At 36.2% G+C, this 20,338-nt stretch overlaps 1 protein-coding gene across 2 annotated transcripts in view; it reads right to left on the minus strand.

Moving 5' to 3' along the window:
• The window catches only part of LOC118184938 (two pore calcium channel protein 1-like), a 125,193-nt gene that overhangs the window by 80,973 nt on the left and 23,882 nt on the right, over positions 1-20,338 (minus strand). Inside the window, exon 1 of one of the 2 annotated variants that reach the window (XM_035354687.2) lies at positions 2,064-2,632. The exons of the other annotated variant lie outside the window; for it this stretch is intronic. Coding sequence (XP_035210578.2) covers positions 2,064-2,273 — 210 coding nt within the window. The 5' untranslated portion in view covers positions 2,274-2,632. Of the gene's footprint in view, positions 1-2,063; positions 2,633-20,338 lie in introns of those variants that run through there. 2 annotated transcript variants of the gene reach the window in all.

A 20,338-nucleotide genomic window follows, 5' to 3' on the forward strand; every position in this document is an offset into this window, starting at 1 on the left:
ATTCCATATACTTTTAGTTCCATACCGTAAAAGATATCCAAATTACTTAAAAGCATACTGGATTTCTAAAGTCATTCAAATAAATTAAAATATATCTAGCAATTATATATATTGAATTAAGCTCGAGTCTAAAACCCACTTCAGATTTGAAATTATAATCTCTAAACATTAATAAAAAAACTGGAAGAGTTGAAACCTTTAGGAGCCCTTTAAGAACCCAGTTATTCTTTCCAAGAGGTCTCATATTTTCAGCTACTATATTACTTTGCTATGAAACACTACTGAACAAACATTTCACAACTTAATCACAAAATAACTGGGTTACTCTTTGAATTATGGTAACTTGGCAATTTTTTGACGACCAACCCTGCTACAGCAACCTGCTAGTTTTTTTTGAAGCCATTTTGTTTTCACGAAGTAAAGGCTTTTTTTTTTTACTCAACATTTTTTACTAACAATCTGCTACCCGAATTAAGCTTATGCTAGAACTTTTATGGAACAAAAGTGCTTAATCATGACGATGATTAGGTGCGAAATTGGGAGAAAGTGAAGAATCACCCTCTGCTTGCCGCGTTTTTAAGAATTGACAATACACGGTATCATCCATGTACATGTCGACCTATTTTCACTTAAAAAAACATCCCAGAACTTCACAAAAATGGCATTGCGCACACTCTTGACTTTATCCATGTACACTGCTAAAGTCCTAGCTAGTAACCTTTATTGCCTTACCAAAATGTCGCCAAACTACCTGTTAACATATTCCAAAGATTAGCCAATAACTGTTGCCACACACAAATTAGTCATAAATGCTGTATATCTTGATAATCGCATATAGTTTGTCGCCAAAAAATATACTACAATACATTTGTAAGTGACTATATCTATGACTGGTTTATTGTAGTTCACTCTGAGACCTGGCTGGTCTCGATTCAGCAATTCATAATGAATAAATTTCAAATTCACAGTCCAATCAAAAACAGCCTTTTGATTTTGAAATGAAAATTTGATTTATACTATAAAGAGGGGGAAAAAGTGATTTTTATGGAAGAACTTAAGAAACGTCTTGCTTACTGAGCAGCTTACAAAACATATGCTGCACAACAAACTTTAATAAAATTCACTGTCTAAAAAATTGAGTATATGATAAGGAAAAAAGAAAGTTATCTACATCCAAAAAAACACAGAAATTAATACGCTTAAATATAGAGTTAAAATATCAAAATTTAAACAGACTTCATTTAGATTTCATATATACAATGTTTATTCAGACTACATTAATTTTCAAGTTGAACAATAAGAAGGTTCAGCTTGAAAATTAATGTAGTCTGATAACTTTAAAGTCTGTCAAATTGAAAATCAAGGTAGCCTTTTACAGGAAAAATAATTTTTTGGAGAACAGACGTTTTAATAATTATAAACAGAAATCCCAAATGAAAACTCTAAATCTTTACTTACTAAATAACATAGGATATAAATGTGAAGCAACAACCTGCGTTAGGCATAGATTTTTAACCCAGAAACTATCGATTTCGATGGCAAACAAAGTCCCTCTTCATCATGAGCAAAGAAATCTGCAACTGAAAAACCATATTATGGGTATAAATATATTTGTAACTTGGTTTTTGTGTTGCAAATTTCTTTGCTCCTGATGAAGAGGGATGTTGTTCGCCCTCGCAATCGATAGAATTTCTATGCTAAAAATCTATGCCTAACACAGATTGTTGCTTCACTTTTATATCTTATTTGAGGCATCTTTCTCTTATGAGCATAGGATATATTTCTTGAGCATAGGATATATTTCACTTCACTATTAATGTGGGGAATAAAGATAAAATCTTATTGAAATTACGTGTGTTTTTCTTTGAATGAAATTTAAAGTGTTTATTTCCCATTCTTAAACATATACAAATACACATAAAATATATATATGAATGAGAATAAAGAGAAGGGAAAACTTGAATGACCGAAAACCATTCATGATAAACAAATCATACTTACAAAAGGAATGTACAGTACACAATTTTAAGTTACGTTTATTCATAAACAAAATAAGTACTTACGGTTTGCGAAATAGAATCATCCGGACTATTAGCCGATTCATGATCAAGTTCAATAACTACATTATCAGATTCTTTCGAAAATGTTACGTATCTCTCTCTTATAACATTAGGGATTTCGTCAGTACAAGTTTTAAAATTATCCGAAAGATCTGATATATCTGAGTTTTTATTTTCCTTTAATTTAGCAGGTTCCTGCATTTCTGAGATCATCTACTATAATAGAATATTTTAATAGTCATGAAGGAAACACACCAACTGAACCGTCATAAAAGATATTTTATCAGAAACAAACTGACAGCAACTAGGTTTCTGTTTTTTCTGCTTTCTGTAACGGGCAATGATCGACATTCAAAATTACGGTGATGTTTATTAAAAGCATGCATTCAGAAAATTATCAGCTAGATATTATTCAAATTTTAAAATGTTGAGGAAAAATGGATGAGGAAAACAAGCTACACACGAAGGAACATCGCGAACACATCCGAAACCTTCGTGTTACTTTACAACCAGTATTTAGAGCAGACAGCAAGATGTTTTTACCCAACTCAAAAACGCCCCCGCCAAAATTCATCTTCTTAATAACAAAAGTTTCGCTTATTAATGGGCTGTGTCTTCAAATACTCAAAGATAATGATACAATTTTAATTTCCTGTGGTTAATGTTTTATCCTATTAACAAGAAATTTTCTTTACTTAAGATATTTATTTAGTCGTATTCCCATTCCTAAATATCACGGTGCATTTAGCTGACCATATGCATAATTAGGGTTCACTGACCACTCGGTACCATGCTGAACGGACAGTATTATATATTTTTTCGGACCGCTTCATGGATTTAATAAATATAATAGTTTTGCTCAATTTTTAATAAAAGCTATAAATATGGTTGTTGTTTCATAACCCATAGAATGTCTGATGGGTTCAGTTCATATTTTCTTTCTCAAAGATGTTAGTTACGTTCCTCGTTTCTGAAGAAAATTGTTCGAGTCAAAGCAACACCTTCAAACCAAAGCCAATTTAGTCAAAGCAACACCGTTGTTGTATCGGGGGCTTTTCCTTCGTGGTAGATTTCTTTGCTCCCAATGAAGAGGGACCTGTACATTTTGCCCTCGAAATCGATAGTCTTGACTAAAATCTACGCTAAACACAAAGTTGTTGCCTTGTCTAATGTTATGTTGTAATTTGGCATGTTTATCTTCTCTCATGGTTGGAGATGCTTGCATGGCATTACGGTAGTAGTTTTAAAGAAATCAATAATGTACATTTCAGACATATGGAAGCTGTTCTGAAATTTCATGAATAGAGATTATTATTCATTGTGTGGCTCGGTAAGAGGTTTAGAGCAGATTTCGGTATAGAAATAGGTGTTTTCTCACTCTTCACACTTTTCTAAGAGACATATCAGTTTTCAGAGAGTCGGAATAGGAAATTATAAAAATTAAGTATATGGCAGCTTTCGCCTCTTAACCAGTGCAGGATTTACATATAAGCTATACAAGCTATAGCTTAGGTCACCCCCCAAAACCTCTAGGTATCCGAAAATCATATTTGGCACTAACATATAATATCTGGACTTATAAAGGGTCCCGTATCTCAAATAGCTTAGGGCCTCATCAAGTCTAAATACAGCCTTGCTCTTAACCCGTCTGAAGATTACTTCATCTTAATTCTTTCTCAAGTGTTTTAAAAGCCGTAGAAATCTCAAGCTGAGAGGCATAGGCCACATGGAGGAAGGTTTAGAGACCCCCCATAGATTTTATTCGCGGCTTCCATAGCCTGTGCCCAGTGCCGGTGCAACTGGTGCCTCTGCACCGGGGCAACAAAAAGGCCTACTGCCGACTCTGCCTGTACCATATGTAGTCTGGGATTATCCTCGCGGATAAACTGGTCTCGCGAAGCAGTCGAAGCAATTTGTTTTTCACGAATTACTCTTCGCCAAACATTAGCATAATAATCTTCATTTGCAGATTTTTTCCTTTGGAATCGAACACGAAGGACCAGCGCTAGAGTCTTAACAAGCGAGGGACAACGGGGGGAGGAGAAAATGTTTAGAACCTAAGCATGGCTGAATTTAGAAGAGACAGAGATTGCAACGTGGAGGAACCCTAGAGCCGGACCTGATTCCATGTATATCAAAAAATTAAATTAACAGTAACATTTTGATGAACCAGATAACCTGAATTTCTTTGGAGAGGATGAGTCGCTGTATTGCCACACTCAGACTGCTAATTTTGAGTCATAAATGACTGAACTAGGACTCATCAAGAGTGATTATTCTATTCAGGAAATTAGGTATGTTTAACTGCACAATAAAGACTGGGCTTACTGAGTGACATAAAATTGTGTTCTTGACTCAGAGACTGTGACACTTGTCTTGCACAATCACGAGACATTTTAGGACCAAGGACCAAGGAAGGGTTCTATTACGGGGCTCTTAGACATGTAGCCTTTATCCCCACATAGTCAAAGAATTATCTTTATCGCCAAAAAGAGGGTTCCGCAAAGAGGTAAATTTAGTGCCAAAATGTTAATTTAACAAAAAGAGTAACTGCCTGCCACAGTGAAAAAAGGTAAAAACACTGAAGGAATAAATTTAGTAATTTTGGTGTCGAATAAGGGCCAGAATCAATATGGAGGGATTACATCGTGAATTTTGAAAAGCATTTATGTTTCCTTGATCAATGGTCATGTGGTGTTAACAACACGAGAGCGGAAACACTCGCGAAAAACTTCATGCCGCAAGGGCTTCGGGTGTAGGGGAGGGGAAAAGCGAGAACTCGTTAGGGGAGTTTGAATTAAAGAGACACGGCCAGCAATACCTCTGAGGAGAAACTTTTATAAATATAATAAGATTGCGTTAAATTTAAGTGTTATGATAACTAATGAAAAGCATTAAGTTTTCTTAAAGAGATTAAATTAAGTAATCCTTGCACTAGAACCCTTTTAAGAAGGGAACAAAGATGTGCTTAGAACCTGATAACAACCGCTTACGGTTGAAAGAAGTAAGATTGCCCAATTACGGGACAAAGAGAGAGTGACCCGCTTATTCACAAAGCCTACAGACCGTTTCTTCTGCTGTTTGCTCCGATTGGTTAAAAGAGGTAGGGTTACAGAATCTAGTGCTTGGCGACTCTTGGTTCATCGCCTTTACAATTTGTATCTGAGCGTCGTGTACCAAAAAGTGAGCATAACCCACCGGAGAAACCGCAGCCCAGTGGTAACGAGCGCGAGAATAATTATCAGACTTCTAGGTTGCCGATTCTATCCCCGCTCGTAACTTTCATAAACTCTGCTTTATACGGATTTATTTTTATTTTAACTTTATTCAATGACTTTGTCATTATTTGTCTTTTCGCCTTTGGGTACGGTGTTAAAAATTAAACGCCTTTATTTTCTCTATTTTTGTTAATGTTAATTTTTCTTATTTTTATTTACTGGTTTGTACTCTTTGTAGTAGGTACCAGTAAGCAAGATTACGATCCAAGATCCCGAAAAGCGTTTCAATAGATATAGCGCATAATGGAATAAAATATAATTTTAGTTATACTTACTAGTAAAAAGAATAGGTATCCGACACCCTTAAATGTTTACTGAATGTTTTCATTAGGTTAATTTTTTAATATTCCTTTATTTGTATAAATTAATGCGCTATGAAAATTTACACAATAGACTCTTCCTAAGTGAAATAACGGAAAAGTGCATATGCTGTCTCAATATAAACACCTTTTCTTGTAAAACAATTACGTACTTTTAAAAGTTTAAATTCAAATACAAATAAACTATTAATAAGATCAGTAGGTTATTTAAGATATATTCCCCACAATTCCTCTAAGCTTTCATTCATAAACTAAAAAAAATATTGAATGAAATAAACGCTGTTTCCGTTTGTTTGCTGTTAATTACCACTCCTACAGGGCGATAACTCGCCATTCCAAATATGACCGCCAAGCAGATGTTTCCTCCAATGAGAGCAGCCCGTAACGAAATTGTCTGTAGGTTTTGTGAATATGCGAGTGACCCTGAGGGAAGCTGAAAGATCAGCGAATTCACTCAGGCGGGGGGGGGGGAGAGAACGAGTGTATTTAAATTTTCGAGGCGCCTCGTCTCCATAGTAACACCTCTTGGGAAAGGAAGCGCATTATATGCGTTCTCCAGAATAGCTCTGGGTCTCTTTTTTGACGATGCAATTCCCGGATGATAAACAGGGAGGCTGTTGAGTACGGGGTTTCCGATCGAAGGAATCTTTTGGAAAAAACTATCCGAAAGTCGCTGTATAAAGCGATTTATGGGGAGAATTTTGGCTGCATTATGAATGTTCTCGTTCGTAACAAACCAAGGAGCTTTATAAATTTGCCGTAGCATAATGTTCTGAAAAATTTGGATATGTTTCCTGTTAGTAATTGCTGCTGCACCCCAAACCGGGCTAGCATATGTCAAAATTGGCCTTATCATTGATTTATAGAGCAAAATCCTGTTTTTCGTGTACAGGTCGCTATTTCTAGCGAAAAAAAGGCAGTTATTTGGTTTTGAAAACCTTCGCATTGGAAATTGTTTTTTGAATGGGAGGTTGCCAAGTTAATTTTGAATCAAGTATCACTCCTAGATACTTATAGGTAGGAACTCAGGGAACTGGTTCTCCGAAGAACTGTAAGTTAGGTAAATTTGGGAAAGTACTTCGGATAAATAAAGTGGCAGCACATTTAGCGACATTAATTTTGATCTTTTGAAAGATAATTCTGCAGTGCAGAAATTACCGTGGAGGTGTTGGAATGTTGGTTCATGATGGCTGTGTCGTCCGCATATAAAGCTAGATCGACATTAGGTGACTTAGGTATGTCATTTACGTAGATGTTGAACATTTGAGGTCCGAGCAAACTTCCTTGTGGGACCCCAGCACAGATCGGGCGGGGAGTTGAGTATTCATGGCGAACTGGCACCTGAAAGGATCTCTGAGTACGAGTTGATAGTTTTAATGAGTTGTGCCGAAAAATCAAGCCGCATGAACTTGTAAATAAGCCCATCATGCCTTTGATAGTCCTGTCAAAGGCCTTGGCAATGTCAAGATCCACAATTCCAGTTTTCTCTCGTTTACGAAAACCCTCGTGAATGAATTCCACTACACGGAGTAACTGGTGTACCGTGGAGTGTTCAGGCCGGAAGCCAAATTGTTCCGGGATTATTAAATTTCGATCACGGCAGAATTCATTCAGGCGTTTAAGTAAAACAAATTCATATATTTTTGAGAGAGATGATAAGAGGCTAATAGGCCTGTAGTTGACGGGGAGATTTAAATTTTGACCCGGTTTTGGAATAGGAATGACTGCGGCAATTTTCCAACAATCAAGGAAGTAACACCTTTTAAGCATAACGTTAATCAAGACCGTTATCCATACAATATACATAATGGGGAAGTTTTTAATCATGCGATTCGAAATTTGATCTATGCCAGGGGCCTTCTTCAGCTTCATTTTTTCGATGAACTCCAGCACTTCAGTTGGATCAGTCGGCCTGAGATCAGGCGTGATGGGTTGTGTTAAGAAATGTTTAACACGTGAGTGTATGCGCCCCTGTGTAACCGGACGGTTATAGTAGACGTCGCTATTTGGACTGAATTGTGTAGCAAGGCTGTCAGCAATAACTTCAGTCGTCAGTCGTTAGGGATTCAATGTAGTGTTTCCACTCCGCTTGTTTTTGCAAGCGGGTTTCAGACCTAATCTCGTTCTGTAGTCTGCGAAATTGAGCACGGATACTAGGATCACGTGTTATCTGCCAAATTTTTCGCAGGTAGTTGCGTCGCTTAATTTTGGATTTAGTATCCGGCGGGAGGCTAGCGCTCGGATGTGCGATAGGTTTCGAAGCCGCGGCTCTCGCTTCTTTCAGTAAAGACTCCATGTTTTCCATACACCTGTCAAAGTCCGCATTGCTGTAAATTTTGATAGGGGGTAGCTGTACGTTCCAAAATAAACCGAAAATCGTTCCAATTTGTTGAGACTTGCTCCTCTAATTTTGAGTATCAATTTTGAATATCTAGGGTAATCAAAACAGGGTAGTGATCAGAATCACTTTAATTTCATGCCGAAAGTAAACATTATAAAAAGCAGCCAGATCAAGAACTGCGGGGGACCCTCTTATAGGGTAGTAAGTCGGGGCAGTAGGAGCTATGATCTGTACACGAGAGCTCTCAACCCATGAATTTAGACTAATGCCAAACCTGTTCTTATTAGGACAGAACCAAGCGGTATGGCTTGAATTTAGATCACCAGCAATAATTAGGTGATTTGGGATTGTGAGAAGTTCATCAAAATCACTGACAGGAAAAACATACCTTCCACGAGCAGCTCCTTTTGGGGGAAAGTATGCCGAAACAATTGTAAGGGGGAAGAATTTTGTATAAAAATTTTGATAATAGTCGCTTCCACATGTTCCAGATTTGGGGGGGGGATATCTTGTGATGTTTAATCGAATGCTTCACATAGATACAGGTGCCACCACTTGCATGTCTGCCATATGACACCCTGTCAGTCGAGTATATGTCATAGTTCCCAATTCTGGAAATTCGCCCTGGGATAAAATGGGTCTCTTGGACCAACAGTACATCAAGATCTTGCTCTGCAATGAAATCTCTCACTTCATGGATTTTATTATAGATACCATTTGCATTCCAAGTGCAAATGGAGAGAGAGCTTTTTGTGACAGGTCTTATATCACGTTGGGAGTTGAATTTTAGGCCATAAATTGTAGGTTCTGCAAATATAACAGGAGACATAGGACGAAAGTTTAGCAGAATCAGTCTGAAAGTTCAATATAACTTTCATATATATAGAATGCTCTCATTAAGGCGTCAGCCTGCCTAAGTTTTGGCATAGCCTTTTTGAAAGCAAGAAGCAGAATATGCTTGTCTACCGCTGGGTCGCGGGAGATGTCAATCAAGCATTTTAGAGTGGAAGCGAAAATATCGTCTGCACTCTCTGCTGAAGAGACTGCTGGGGTTACAGCTTTAGGTTTTGCAGTAACCGGCAGTATTGGATGTCTGGAATCACATCCTGGCTCTATGGTAGCATTCCCTATTGCCGCTGCATAACTCAGCGGGTTAACACCACTGGGGGGATCATGGGCGGGATGTCTTGGTGGTTCGGCGTTTGCCGTAGTGCCCTGAGATAGAGCTGCCGAGGCAGCGGCCCTATTCATAGGCGTGGATTTGTTACCACGAGTCCGTTGATTGCCTGGAAAACGAGGGCAAGATCTAAAATTGGCCGGGTGATCTCCTCCGCAGTTGCAGCAAGTAGCAGGAATATCCATGGGGCTGGTACATTCAGAAGCCCAGTGTGGCCCAGAGCATCTCACACAACGGATTTGTAAGGTGCAAACTTCCAAAGAGTGGAAGAAACCCTGACACCGAAAGCATTGAGTAGGGCCCTTGCGGCCGCGATAACGCTCAGTGCTGACCTCTGTGCCTCACATGTCATGGGCAGCAAACAGATGGTCGATGAAGGGGTGTGAGAGTACTTGTAAATAAACAAGTGGCATTGAATGTTTGGAACGTGGCTGAGTAAACCGAACGCACCGATGCACTTTAAAGCACATCGCCTCCACTTCATCTTTCACGTCCTCGATTTCGGTTTCAACCGGGAGGCCTCTAATAACAATTTTGATCGGCCGGTCCTGCTGCAGGTCTAAAGTCTTATACTGGATTCCAGCCTTTTTCATCCAGCGGGTAACCTCCCGGAACTCAAGTTCGGTTTAAACGAACAATTTTAGATAAGGTCCAGTGAACTTGCTCTGAATATTGTGGGCAATCTCACGCAAAAAATTTGATTGCGTCTTCCACTGCTTGCTCGATTTAACGTGAATTGCCGGAATAGAAGGTTGCTGCGAAAGGGGGGGAACGCTCCTCACATGCTCGCTGGAACTTGTTTCTCCGCTTTCTACGTCCTGGCTGCCAGGAGTGGTAGAAACAGGAGTGGTACTAAAAAAGTACGCTGATCTTTCTTCGAGCCTAACAAAGATTCTTTGATAGCTTCATACTTGTTTTTTGTAAGGTTTACCTTTGACATTTTCTTGGTGACCATCGTAACCTCTGACCCTTCGGTTGAAATGTTGCTACAGCGCGCCATTTTGGCGGCCATATTGAATTTTGAAGCATTATCAGAATTATTTTCATTGCTAATTTCGTTTAATATTACATTTTCACTAGCCTTTGCACTTGATTTACTACTCTTATTGACTATAACATTAGAATTCGCATTAGATTCAATACATACAATTTCAACATCAAATAGTCACTTTCAGAATTTACGACGGGTTTACCTTGCTTACGAGAAATGGGGTTAATGAAATCGTCCTCATCAATACTTTGCCCTTTACGCTTACGCGCTAATTTGGACTTGCCTACGCTAATAGCTTTATTTAATTTCTCCTTATGGAGAGCTTCTTTCTCTTTAGCTTCGTTAATTTTATCTAGCTTCTTCTGCTCGATCATTTTCATAAAGTCATCCCTGGTCGGGGGAAGGTGGAAAATTTGTACGTCAAGGCTATTAGCAATTTCATTAATTTTTAGAAATAATGTTTTACCCGATCGGTCAAGTTGCTCGTATATATTAGAGTCCAGCGGCGTTGAAGATCGCTTCGTGAATCTCTTTTGCCGTTGAATTTCTTCATATTGCTGTATCAGCTCATAGAAAGTCACAATCAGCTTTGTTTTATTATCCATTTGCACAGGTGAAGTCTCCGCACAAGTATCCACACTGTTCACACTCACATTACTCTCAATATTCGATATATCCATGATATTATTCTCATTATTATCGCTAAAATCCCCAGAAATCGGCTGCGCTGACGCGGTCCTACCTCCTCGGCGTTCCTCCTCGGAATCCCGAGACATTTTAGCACTTCTTTATACAATGATATTTTGCTATACCAATATTATGTTTATGTGAGGATTAATGAACCGAACAATATGTACCTCTTCAGGGCCGATCTTGGCAGGGGACAAGATCAGTGGCGTAAATAAAGGTATGCAAAGAATGCCGTCGTATAGGAGCCCGAAGGCTTAGGGGGGCCTTGAATGTTCTGCTGAACTACATTCACATGATTAAGCTTAAAAGAAGACGCATTCTTTTATAAATACTATGACCAAGGGCAAGTTACCCCCAAAAAAGTTGAATTCATACCCGACATATACCAAAATATCGGGTATCATATTTCAACGGATATCCATTCCCAAATCCATTTGAACGGTCTTTTTTCGTGATGTCTGTACGTACGGATAGAATAAAAAGCTCTTCCTTTCAAAAAGGATTATGAAATGGGTTTAAAATGGATTCAAAAGGGATTTTCTTCGTGACATCTGTACGTTCGCATATACGTATATACGTATGTACACAGAGAGATAGAAATATATATCTCGCATAACTCAAAGACGATTACCCGTAGAGCGTTGAAATTTCGTATATGGGAGTGCTATAATAGCTAGTTGTGCATTTCACTTTTTTATTGCAATTGGCAGAATATGTATTCACCCCCTTACCCGACCTTTATTTTCGCAGTCGTTGGTCGTAGCCATAGCTTTCCATTCAGAAGTCTCCTAGGGCGAAAAATGTTTTGTCACTGTCAAATTAAAAAAAAAAAAAAAAAAAAAGGGGGAAAAGAAAAGAAACATAATTTTCGACGTATAACCAAATTTAAATTTTCCTCCGGTCTTATATTTGAGAAAGTGTTATACTCATGGAAAAAAATAAATTACAAGAAGTTTGACTTCTGTGCAACAAAAACTGACCGGGATATTTAGTTCAAAATTAAAAATTTTTCATGTTATTTTCTTCTTGCCTTCAGAGATCGATTCATTAAATTACATTCATTCAAGGAAGTAAGTTTCGATGAAGCGCAGCAGAAAATGTGTATAATTTGAGTTCCATATAAGATTTTTTAATTATTTTCTGATCATCATCAAAATCATCATTAAAATTTTGGCTCCTGGAATCATCGAATTTGTGTGAGGGGGAGAATACTGTAAATTTAATAGGGGGCTCAAAAAAATTTTTTTTCATAGGAGCCCAAGAGTTCTAGTTACGCCACTGGGCAAGATGGTGTACAGCACGTGAGCGCCGGTCTAGGATCAGCACTGTACCAAAATACATACTCTTTTTAACTTTACTCTGTACAGTTAAAAAGAGTGTACCCTTTTCAACAATGTCTCCGCTTTCGAAAAGCTTTTAATTGATTCTAGGAGTCAATGTTAAGTGAAAGCTTAAAAACAACTGCGCTATAATATAAAACTTCATTCCACCTAGCAGGTAATTTAATCACAGTTACTTGTTGACAGCCTATAGATTCTATTGCCCCCAAATACTGGTAGTGATTAACGTCAGTTTGTTTCAAGAATCCCGTATAAAAGTTGAAGGCTATTTTTAAGGAGGCAAATTGTCCCCACCAACGTTGTTCTCCGAACTTTACTCGTCATTTCTACTCTGGTTGTTGCTGAGTGAATGTTATTTTGTACTTCGTGTGATTTTCTGTGATATTTCGTTTTTCTCTACACGATGTCTATTAAGCGAACTTATTTCACATCTGCATCCAATTTAAGTATTTTTTTGGCTTCAATCCGATTTTTGTTTTAAAAATTCTCCCTGCATTAAATTTTTTACAGGTTATATTTAATACCTAAATTTAACAAAAACTGTCCACTGGTATATTTGAAACAATTTTAAAACTATTTTTTAAATCAAAATAAATTTTTACCATGAATATAGCATGAATCCACAAGTTTGCTAGACACATTAAATAAACAAATAGGAAAATCCACAAAGTAAAATTACGATTTTAAAAATGCCATTAAATGTACAGATGAAATTTAAGTATAAAGCTAATATTTAAAAGGAGAAAGATTTTGCAGTTTGTTGAGACAAAAATAACGACCTACCTGGTTCAGATTATCAGAAGAAAGACCTGCAATTTTGAAAGCTAGATGGCCTTCCAGTACGCCGATTTCTGGAAATGTGCAAATTCCTAGGGACACATTAGAGGAAATATGGCTCAAAAGCTATGACGATTTTCCCTGGCACTGTAGGTGGTGGTATCCTTATTCAAACGTGCCAAGGCATAAGCAATTGCAGTCCTTTGTAGTCGTATGAAATAAACAAAACGGACTTTCCATTCAGTCTCTCATGCGAGAGGTTACGGGTTTGAATCTCAGCTTTTTAAATTTATAGTAAAGGTATTGTTATTAAAATAAATAATGAGATTTTAAATTAAAAATAATTACAGATTAAATAATTCAAAATAATTACATATTAAATAACTAAAGATACTAAAGCAAAATTAATTAAAATTGATGTCATTCCGAATATGGGGTTCAAGAAGTCATTGCCACAGAAATAAAACTTGGAAAATATTGTTGCCACAAAATAAAACTATCATGCATGACGTTATTCAAATCCGTCTACGCCATTTCCGGGTGTCACATGATTCCAAGATGGCAGCAAATATGCCCCTTTTTCTGTGACGTCACTTCCCTCTCCGGGAATACGGCCGCTTACTACTCATGTATTTCTTTGGTCAAGAAGGCTTTAAGCTGTACGCTTTGGTAAGGGAAAGAAAGCCGAAGTAAAGATGCTACTTCATCTGACTGCGAAGAATGCTGTTCAATTTTTTTCTTTAATCCCTTGTATCATGTTTAGTTACTATTAATTTAATCACCTTTTATTTATTTTATCATTTTACTTGACTTTAAGTTATTTGATTTTAATTTATTATTAATTTATTTTCTATATATTTTAACATTTCATTTAACTTCTGTGGCACTTAAATATGTTATTTACTTATTTGCCGTTAATTTAATTTAATTTATTAATATTTTAATTTATAATTTTATGTTTCGTTTAATAGTAATGTTAATTATTGTTTTTTTTTAATTATTATTATTTTATTAGATAAAAAAGGGCTTTTAAGTCTCGAAACGCAATTTTTCTTTGTAAATTGAAACAGGATTTCGTCCTTTGTAAATGCTTTGTTTCACTTTTCATTCGAGTTTGTTGCCACCAGGAAAAATATACCTATCTTTCCAAATTTAATCTGTTACTTGATTAACAAGGCTCTTTAAAAACAAAAAATTTAATTTAATTTAATTAATAAAATTAAAATTTCTTAAAAAGAGTATTATTTTTAACTATTATTACTTATTATATTTACTTATATTATATTTACCATATAAACTTTAAGAGAGCCGTTTTCGGTGAATGTTAAAATCTGAAAAACCTTTCAGATTTTTTTAAACAACTTTTACTTATTTATTTAATTGCTTACCACTCCTGCCATCCAGCACCGGCACTTGTAATTTTAGAAAGTAAGCTCTGCTTTAAAGCAGAGAATATTTTAGCCGAAGAATTTAAAATGGATGAACAATATATAATCTCTCATTAATAAATTCTTTGTTTTATCTCTGCTGTAGACAGCGCCAAGATTTGAGAACAAAGAGTAAAAGTAATTAGTTGGGTTTTTCACCGCTAGATGGGGGAATGGTTCCTTAAATTTCTGAATCTTGTAAAGAGAGATGAGTGCATTGCGGTTTTCTGGTCTAATTGGTGTCAGGGTAAAATTATTCTTATGTAATGTCAATTAATTTTTTTTTTAATCTTCTGGGTCTGCATTTATAATATCATTTATAATTCACAGAAAATTTCATTTCATATTTGTAGTTATTTACCTAAATCAACATTTAAAAATTAAAATTAAAATAGAAATGAGTCAGTCATTCCTTAAAGGACAAAAGCTGAAAAATCAAAAAAAGAAAAAAAAAAAAAAAAAACTTTGCAGTTCAAATTATCTAATAAAAACTAATAAAACACATCCACATTTCTTTTATGAAATTTTCATATTTGTTATTTTTTGTCCACAGTGGCTGAGTGATTAAAAACTACTAGACTCTGGTAGTTCGACCTGCAATTGAATTTTGGAGAACAGGTTGTCTGTATGAATGTTGTTAGGGTTTTTCCTGTGCGTAATGTGATACTAGTGTTTTTCTTAGAATGTTCGTCATAAAAGTAGCCCTCAGCCTAGGCAGATAGCCTCGTGTGCTTTGCCGCATTCAATTAACCTAACCTACTTCTTTGTTTTTGTTTAGCATTAGCTACTGAATTATCATTTCACTACATTTTATCATTACTTTTATGGTTTAAGTTTTAAATTACCTTTTTCAGTTGTGTAAACGACATTGTTTATTTATTTGATTGTTATATGAGAGTATGTTAAAAACATATTCTTTAATTATTTTACTCATAAATTGTTTACTGCATTTTCCTCCAATTAACCTAACTTACTTCTTCGTTTTGGTTGCTTAAATACGATTTAGTCTTATGAGTGTTTTCACATTTCTAGGCATAAGTACTAACTGAGTAGAGTTACTATATCAATAGCTGAATTAAAAGCTCTTTTATATTGCACTTTAGCTGCAGGTACATGTAATATTTTTGAGACACGTTTCGCTCTCACTATAATAAAGCAGTCTTGCAATTCATCGTCTAGCCTCTTAAAGCTTTTATAAAAATTAGTTTCTTCTTCAATTTTATTATCCAAAGAGAAAAAAAGTGTTAGCTTGAAGTTTTATTTGCATCAAAAAATAACTTACCTTTTTCCTTTTAACTTGTATCTGATTGTAATCAGAGATGATGTTTCACCTTGTTTGTCTTGTGTAATATGTTGCAAGAATTTCAATCTTTGGTTTAGTATTGTTATTTCTTCGCATAATTGATAAAACAACCAGGTTGCGAAATGTTCATTTAATTAAATATCCGCAAGAAAGATTTTAAAAAGGCCTGTACGTACTGTGTCTTTGCGAATTGCTGTTTGGCTAAAACGTTTCACCCGAGATTTGAACAGTATATCACGAGAAGTTCGAAAATATATATGTTTTCAAACCGATTAAAATTTCGAACACTTGACAAAGAATTATTCAGCCAGTAGTCTTAATCGATTAAGTAGATGAGTTATCCGTCTCACCACTAATGTTAATTGTATAGTTATAGACAGCAGTAGTCACAAACTCAAATTGCATGCGGGCCGAATGTGCAAACTGAAAGCAGTTGAAGGACCTTTTTTTAAACAAAAAGAAAAAGTTTTTTTAAGAGAATAAAAAAAATTTTAAATAAATTTTGAATTATCAAATTATGTAATTTATCAGAACTTATGTAAACAATACTAATAATAACGTGAAAGGAAAAAATCAAATTTATATTTATCTTCTAGCTTAATTATAAATTTTGGTACCTGCAAGAAATTTATGTTAGTTACATTTTGTAACTGAAACTGATAACTTGTACTGACAGCTAAATATTAAATTTTCAAACTGACATTCATTTCAGATAATTGTAATGTATTCAAAACTAACTGCTAAGTAACTTACATTTAACTCGAGAATAAACAATGATAACCTAATTTCTATTTTTCTTCGACATATACAGAAAAGATACATATGATTATGTAGAGACATTAATTTTTTTTTTTTTTTTTTTTTTTTTTTTAAGCAGAAGATGTGAAAAATGAGCAATCCTCTCGCCGGTATTCGAACCACGGACTTCTCGAATTAGCGTCGAGCGTGCTGACCACTATAGCACGAAAGCATGCTAAGAAGGCGGGAGAAATACCTTATACACTCCCCCTTTTAAAGGGCGACTGGGGATTTGGGGACACGATTGCCAAATCCTGGGGGTGGAGAATCATCACCCACATCCCTTTTAGTTAGGGCGCCACTGTAGAGATATTAGGTATTTTTTAAAGGAGGAAAAATGAAAAATGAGCAGTTCCCTCGCCGGGACACGGACCTCTCGAATACGTGTCGAGCGTGCTTATATACTCTCCCCTTTTAAAGGGCGACTGGGGTTTAGGGGACCAAATCGCCAAATCCTGGTGGTGAATAATCATCATCCACCACCTTTTTTAGTTCGCGTGCCACTGTAGTGACATTAGGTATTTTTTTTATTTTATTTATTTATTTTTTTTAAGGAGATGTGAAAAATGAGCAATGCCCTCGCTGGAACTCAAACCACGGACCTCTCGAATTCGCGCCCAGGGTGCTGACCACTACATCACGAAGGCATGGTAAGAAGGCGGGAGAAATATCTTATAATTGTAGGTAAATAATTACAAACTTGATTTCTTGATTACAAATTGACATTGATTGATTACAAATTGACACTTAAATCGCACTTCAAATTCGTGTCATAATAATGCTATTTTTCTTGCACACTGAGAATTTTCTTCGAAATAATACGTCAGGATTTAGGATGTAGGAAATGTACAAAAGTTTCTTTATTTTAGTCGTATTTCTGATAACTGCGCTTTAACTTTAAAACTTTAATGCAATAATACAAGTCTATTCTTTCTTTGCAATTCTTTACTGATGATATTTAAATGGCCACTCAAGACAACAAGAAATATTAAATCACAGTCGCATGACCGAGCATACAAGCATTCTCAGCCAAAATCAAAACTTCAACCAGTTCATTTCATCGTTTTTCCTTCAATTGCAGAACACGATTGGTGTAGAATCTCAGTTCAAATGTATGGGCACCGCAATATTGAAATGCATTCTCGGGCAGTGTCAAATTGCTTCGGGGGCCGCCAGTTTGAGACCACTGGTTTATCCTAAGTTTTTAACAGTTATTTTTAAGTTAAAGCTCCTTTCCTATCCATCCTAATTGCAGCTTACAGTTTCTTACCAGAATGAGTTTTTAGAATCGCGTTTAATGCAAATGAGTAGGAGTAGTATTTAAATCGAAGTTCCACTGACTTGGAGAGAGAGAAACAGATTTTCTGACTAGCGCGTGTTTGCCTTTTGGCCACGTTTCTCTAAGCTGTTACTACGCTCGGCCGTATTATGGGCCCTTGATAGCTTCGCTAGCTAATTCGATATTTAGGGGCCAACTAGTTAGATTTGTGTTGGCTTCGGCTACATCTCTTTAGTTAAGCATTATTTAAGCTCTTACTTCTTTCACTTTTAAGCCCAAGTAGAGGCTTTGCTGTACGCCCTGAGAAAGGGGCCTACTGTATATCTTTATTTTCAGCAATAAAGGGAAATTAACCCTTCTTGAGCTTTATGTTTCTGTAACTGAACTTAAGCGCTTATTCGCTTAGCTGTTCAATAGGTTCTTCCACACTTAAGCTGTTAGATTAAAGAATGAAACCCCGCAAGCTCATAGGTGAAAATTAATTCCTTAAAAATATATGATATTTTATTCAAAAGATTAAACACTATGTCAAATAAAAATTTAAAAAAGTAATAATAAATAAAAACGAAATGCAAAAGTTAGAACTGCATATTATTCTTGCTTTTCTGCATTTCATCAATGATATCTACCAACTTCAAATTTTTAGTAAATTCCTTTTCTGTATGTTACAAGCCTAGAAGTTCTAAACCGTTTTTGAGTCATTGATATTTCCTGTTGGTTGAAATACGTTCCTATTAGTCTACGTTCCAAAAAACTGATTTTTGTATTTCGATGCGGATTTACTTAGCGCTTCCGACCACGTCCGCATCTATGAGCGGAGTTAAACTTATTAAATTATAACAAATTAAAACTTATTAAAAACTATCTGTGATTATTGATGAACCAATAGCGCTCTCGTGATTCTTTCAATCGAAAGTCAAATCGCACATCAAATTAATTATGACGATGCCACAGATTTATTTGAGAAACACAAGGCACACAAAGTAAAATTTAAATTTTTGTTATTAACTCCGTAATCTTTTAATTGCGTTAGAGAACCGCTAAGTACTTAAAATAGGAAGTATGAAGAAGACTAATGAAATAGGAAGTATGAAAACAAGATAGGAAGTACGTACCTTTTCCTTTCAGCGACAGCCAGCATTCTGTATGTAATGGCTCCACCAGCGGCCGAGAGGTAAAAGCCGTTGAACACTGGTAGTTCGGTCCGAGGTTCGATTCCCAGCTGCAGGGGCGTTTTCGTGGTTTTCCCCATGTGTAACGTGGGTACGAGCTAGTTGCTTTTAAAAAACTTCCACGAGGCGTCTCTCCCTTTACCTGTAGTGTTTAATGGCAGAACACATAATAAATAAATAAATGGCTCACCAGTGTGTAAGACAACAGAGTACTGGTAGTTCGACCTCGCTTAGGTTCAAACACAGACGAACAGGCTGGCTGCGTGGTTAGTTTCCGAGTTATTTCCCCCAAGTATGCGTGAAAATACGGGCCACTTTCTCTTAAAATGTCCTCCACAAATGCATTCCTTCTCTTAGGCAGATAGTTCTTGTGGCTTTGTCATATTCAAATAATCTAAAATAAACTACCCTGTATGCAATGAATAAGGAGTTGTGAGAAGCTTAGGATATAGCCGATTCCCCTACACGGGAAAAACGAGTGGTGGCGAGGACTGTTGGATTAGAAGCACTATTGCCTAATTATGTAAGTAAACTCACCAGGGAGGGACCCTAGAAAAGCTCGCGCGGGTTTTTAGTTATGTTACTTTTGATACATATTTGTCCTTTGTAGCAAAGAATGGTACAAAAAAAAATTCTTAGTATGAAGGGGATTTTATGTTTTATTTCAAATCCTATCCTACTTCTGGGTTTATTTAAAAAATTTCAAGCTTGTCAGAAAAATTTAAATGCGGACGAGTGAGGGCAGCAGTTTTAAGTTTCTGCCCAACTTGGGGAAAATCCAAGATCCAGTGCTGATTGTAACTAGCGATACTATAGTCGAACATATTAGGGATTTGCTCGAAGTGTTTTCGCTTCTAAACGAAGCAGAATTAAAAATAAATGCATCAAAATGTGAATTCGCGGCCAAGGAACTTCGTTACTTAAGCTGTAAGATATCTCAGAAAGGAATTCATGCAGAAGATTCCACAATAGTTGCAATAAAAAAAATCCCCTCCCCACATAACAGCAAAAATTTGTCTTCAGTTTTGGGCTGTGTTCTTATTGTAGGACTTTTACCAAAGATTTTACTAAAATAACTGACCCCCACTGTTAAAATTAAGAGTAAGAAAGCCAGATTTACTTGGTCGGCTGAAGAAAATACACCGTTTGAACAGCTTAAAAAAGCGTTGATTCAGCTTTGATTAAAATTTGCTGAAGGTGATGAGAACTTAGAAATCGAAGCATATGCCTGAGATTACGCGGTTGGCACCGCCCTGACTGAAAATGGACAGCTGATTGCATATTTCAGTAAACTCTTAATCCTATGCAGAGGATTTACATATGAATCTTTAATCCTAAGCAGAGGATACGAAAAAAACAGCTGGAAAAGAAACTTTATGGACTGG

This window comes from Stegodyphus dumicola, chromosome X2 (genome assembly GCF_044657685.1).
Source record: "Stegodyphus dumicola isolate Sdum_Otavi_A_Nest chromosome X2, ASM4465768v1".
Lineage (NCBI taxonomy): Eukaryota > Metazoa > Arthropoda > Arachnida > Araneae > Eresidae > Stegodyphus > Stegodyphus dumicola.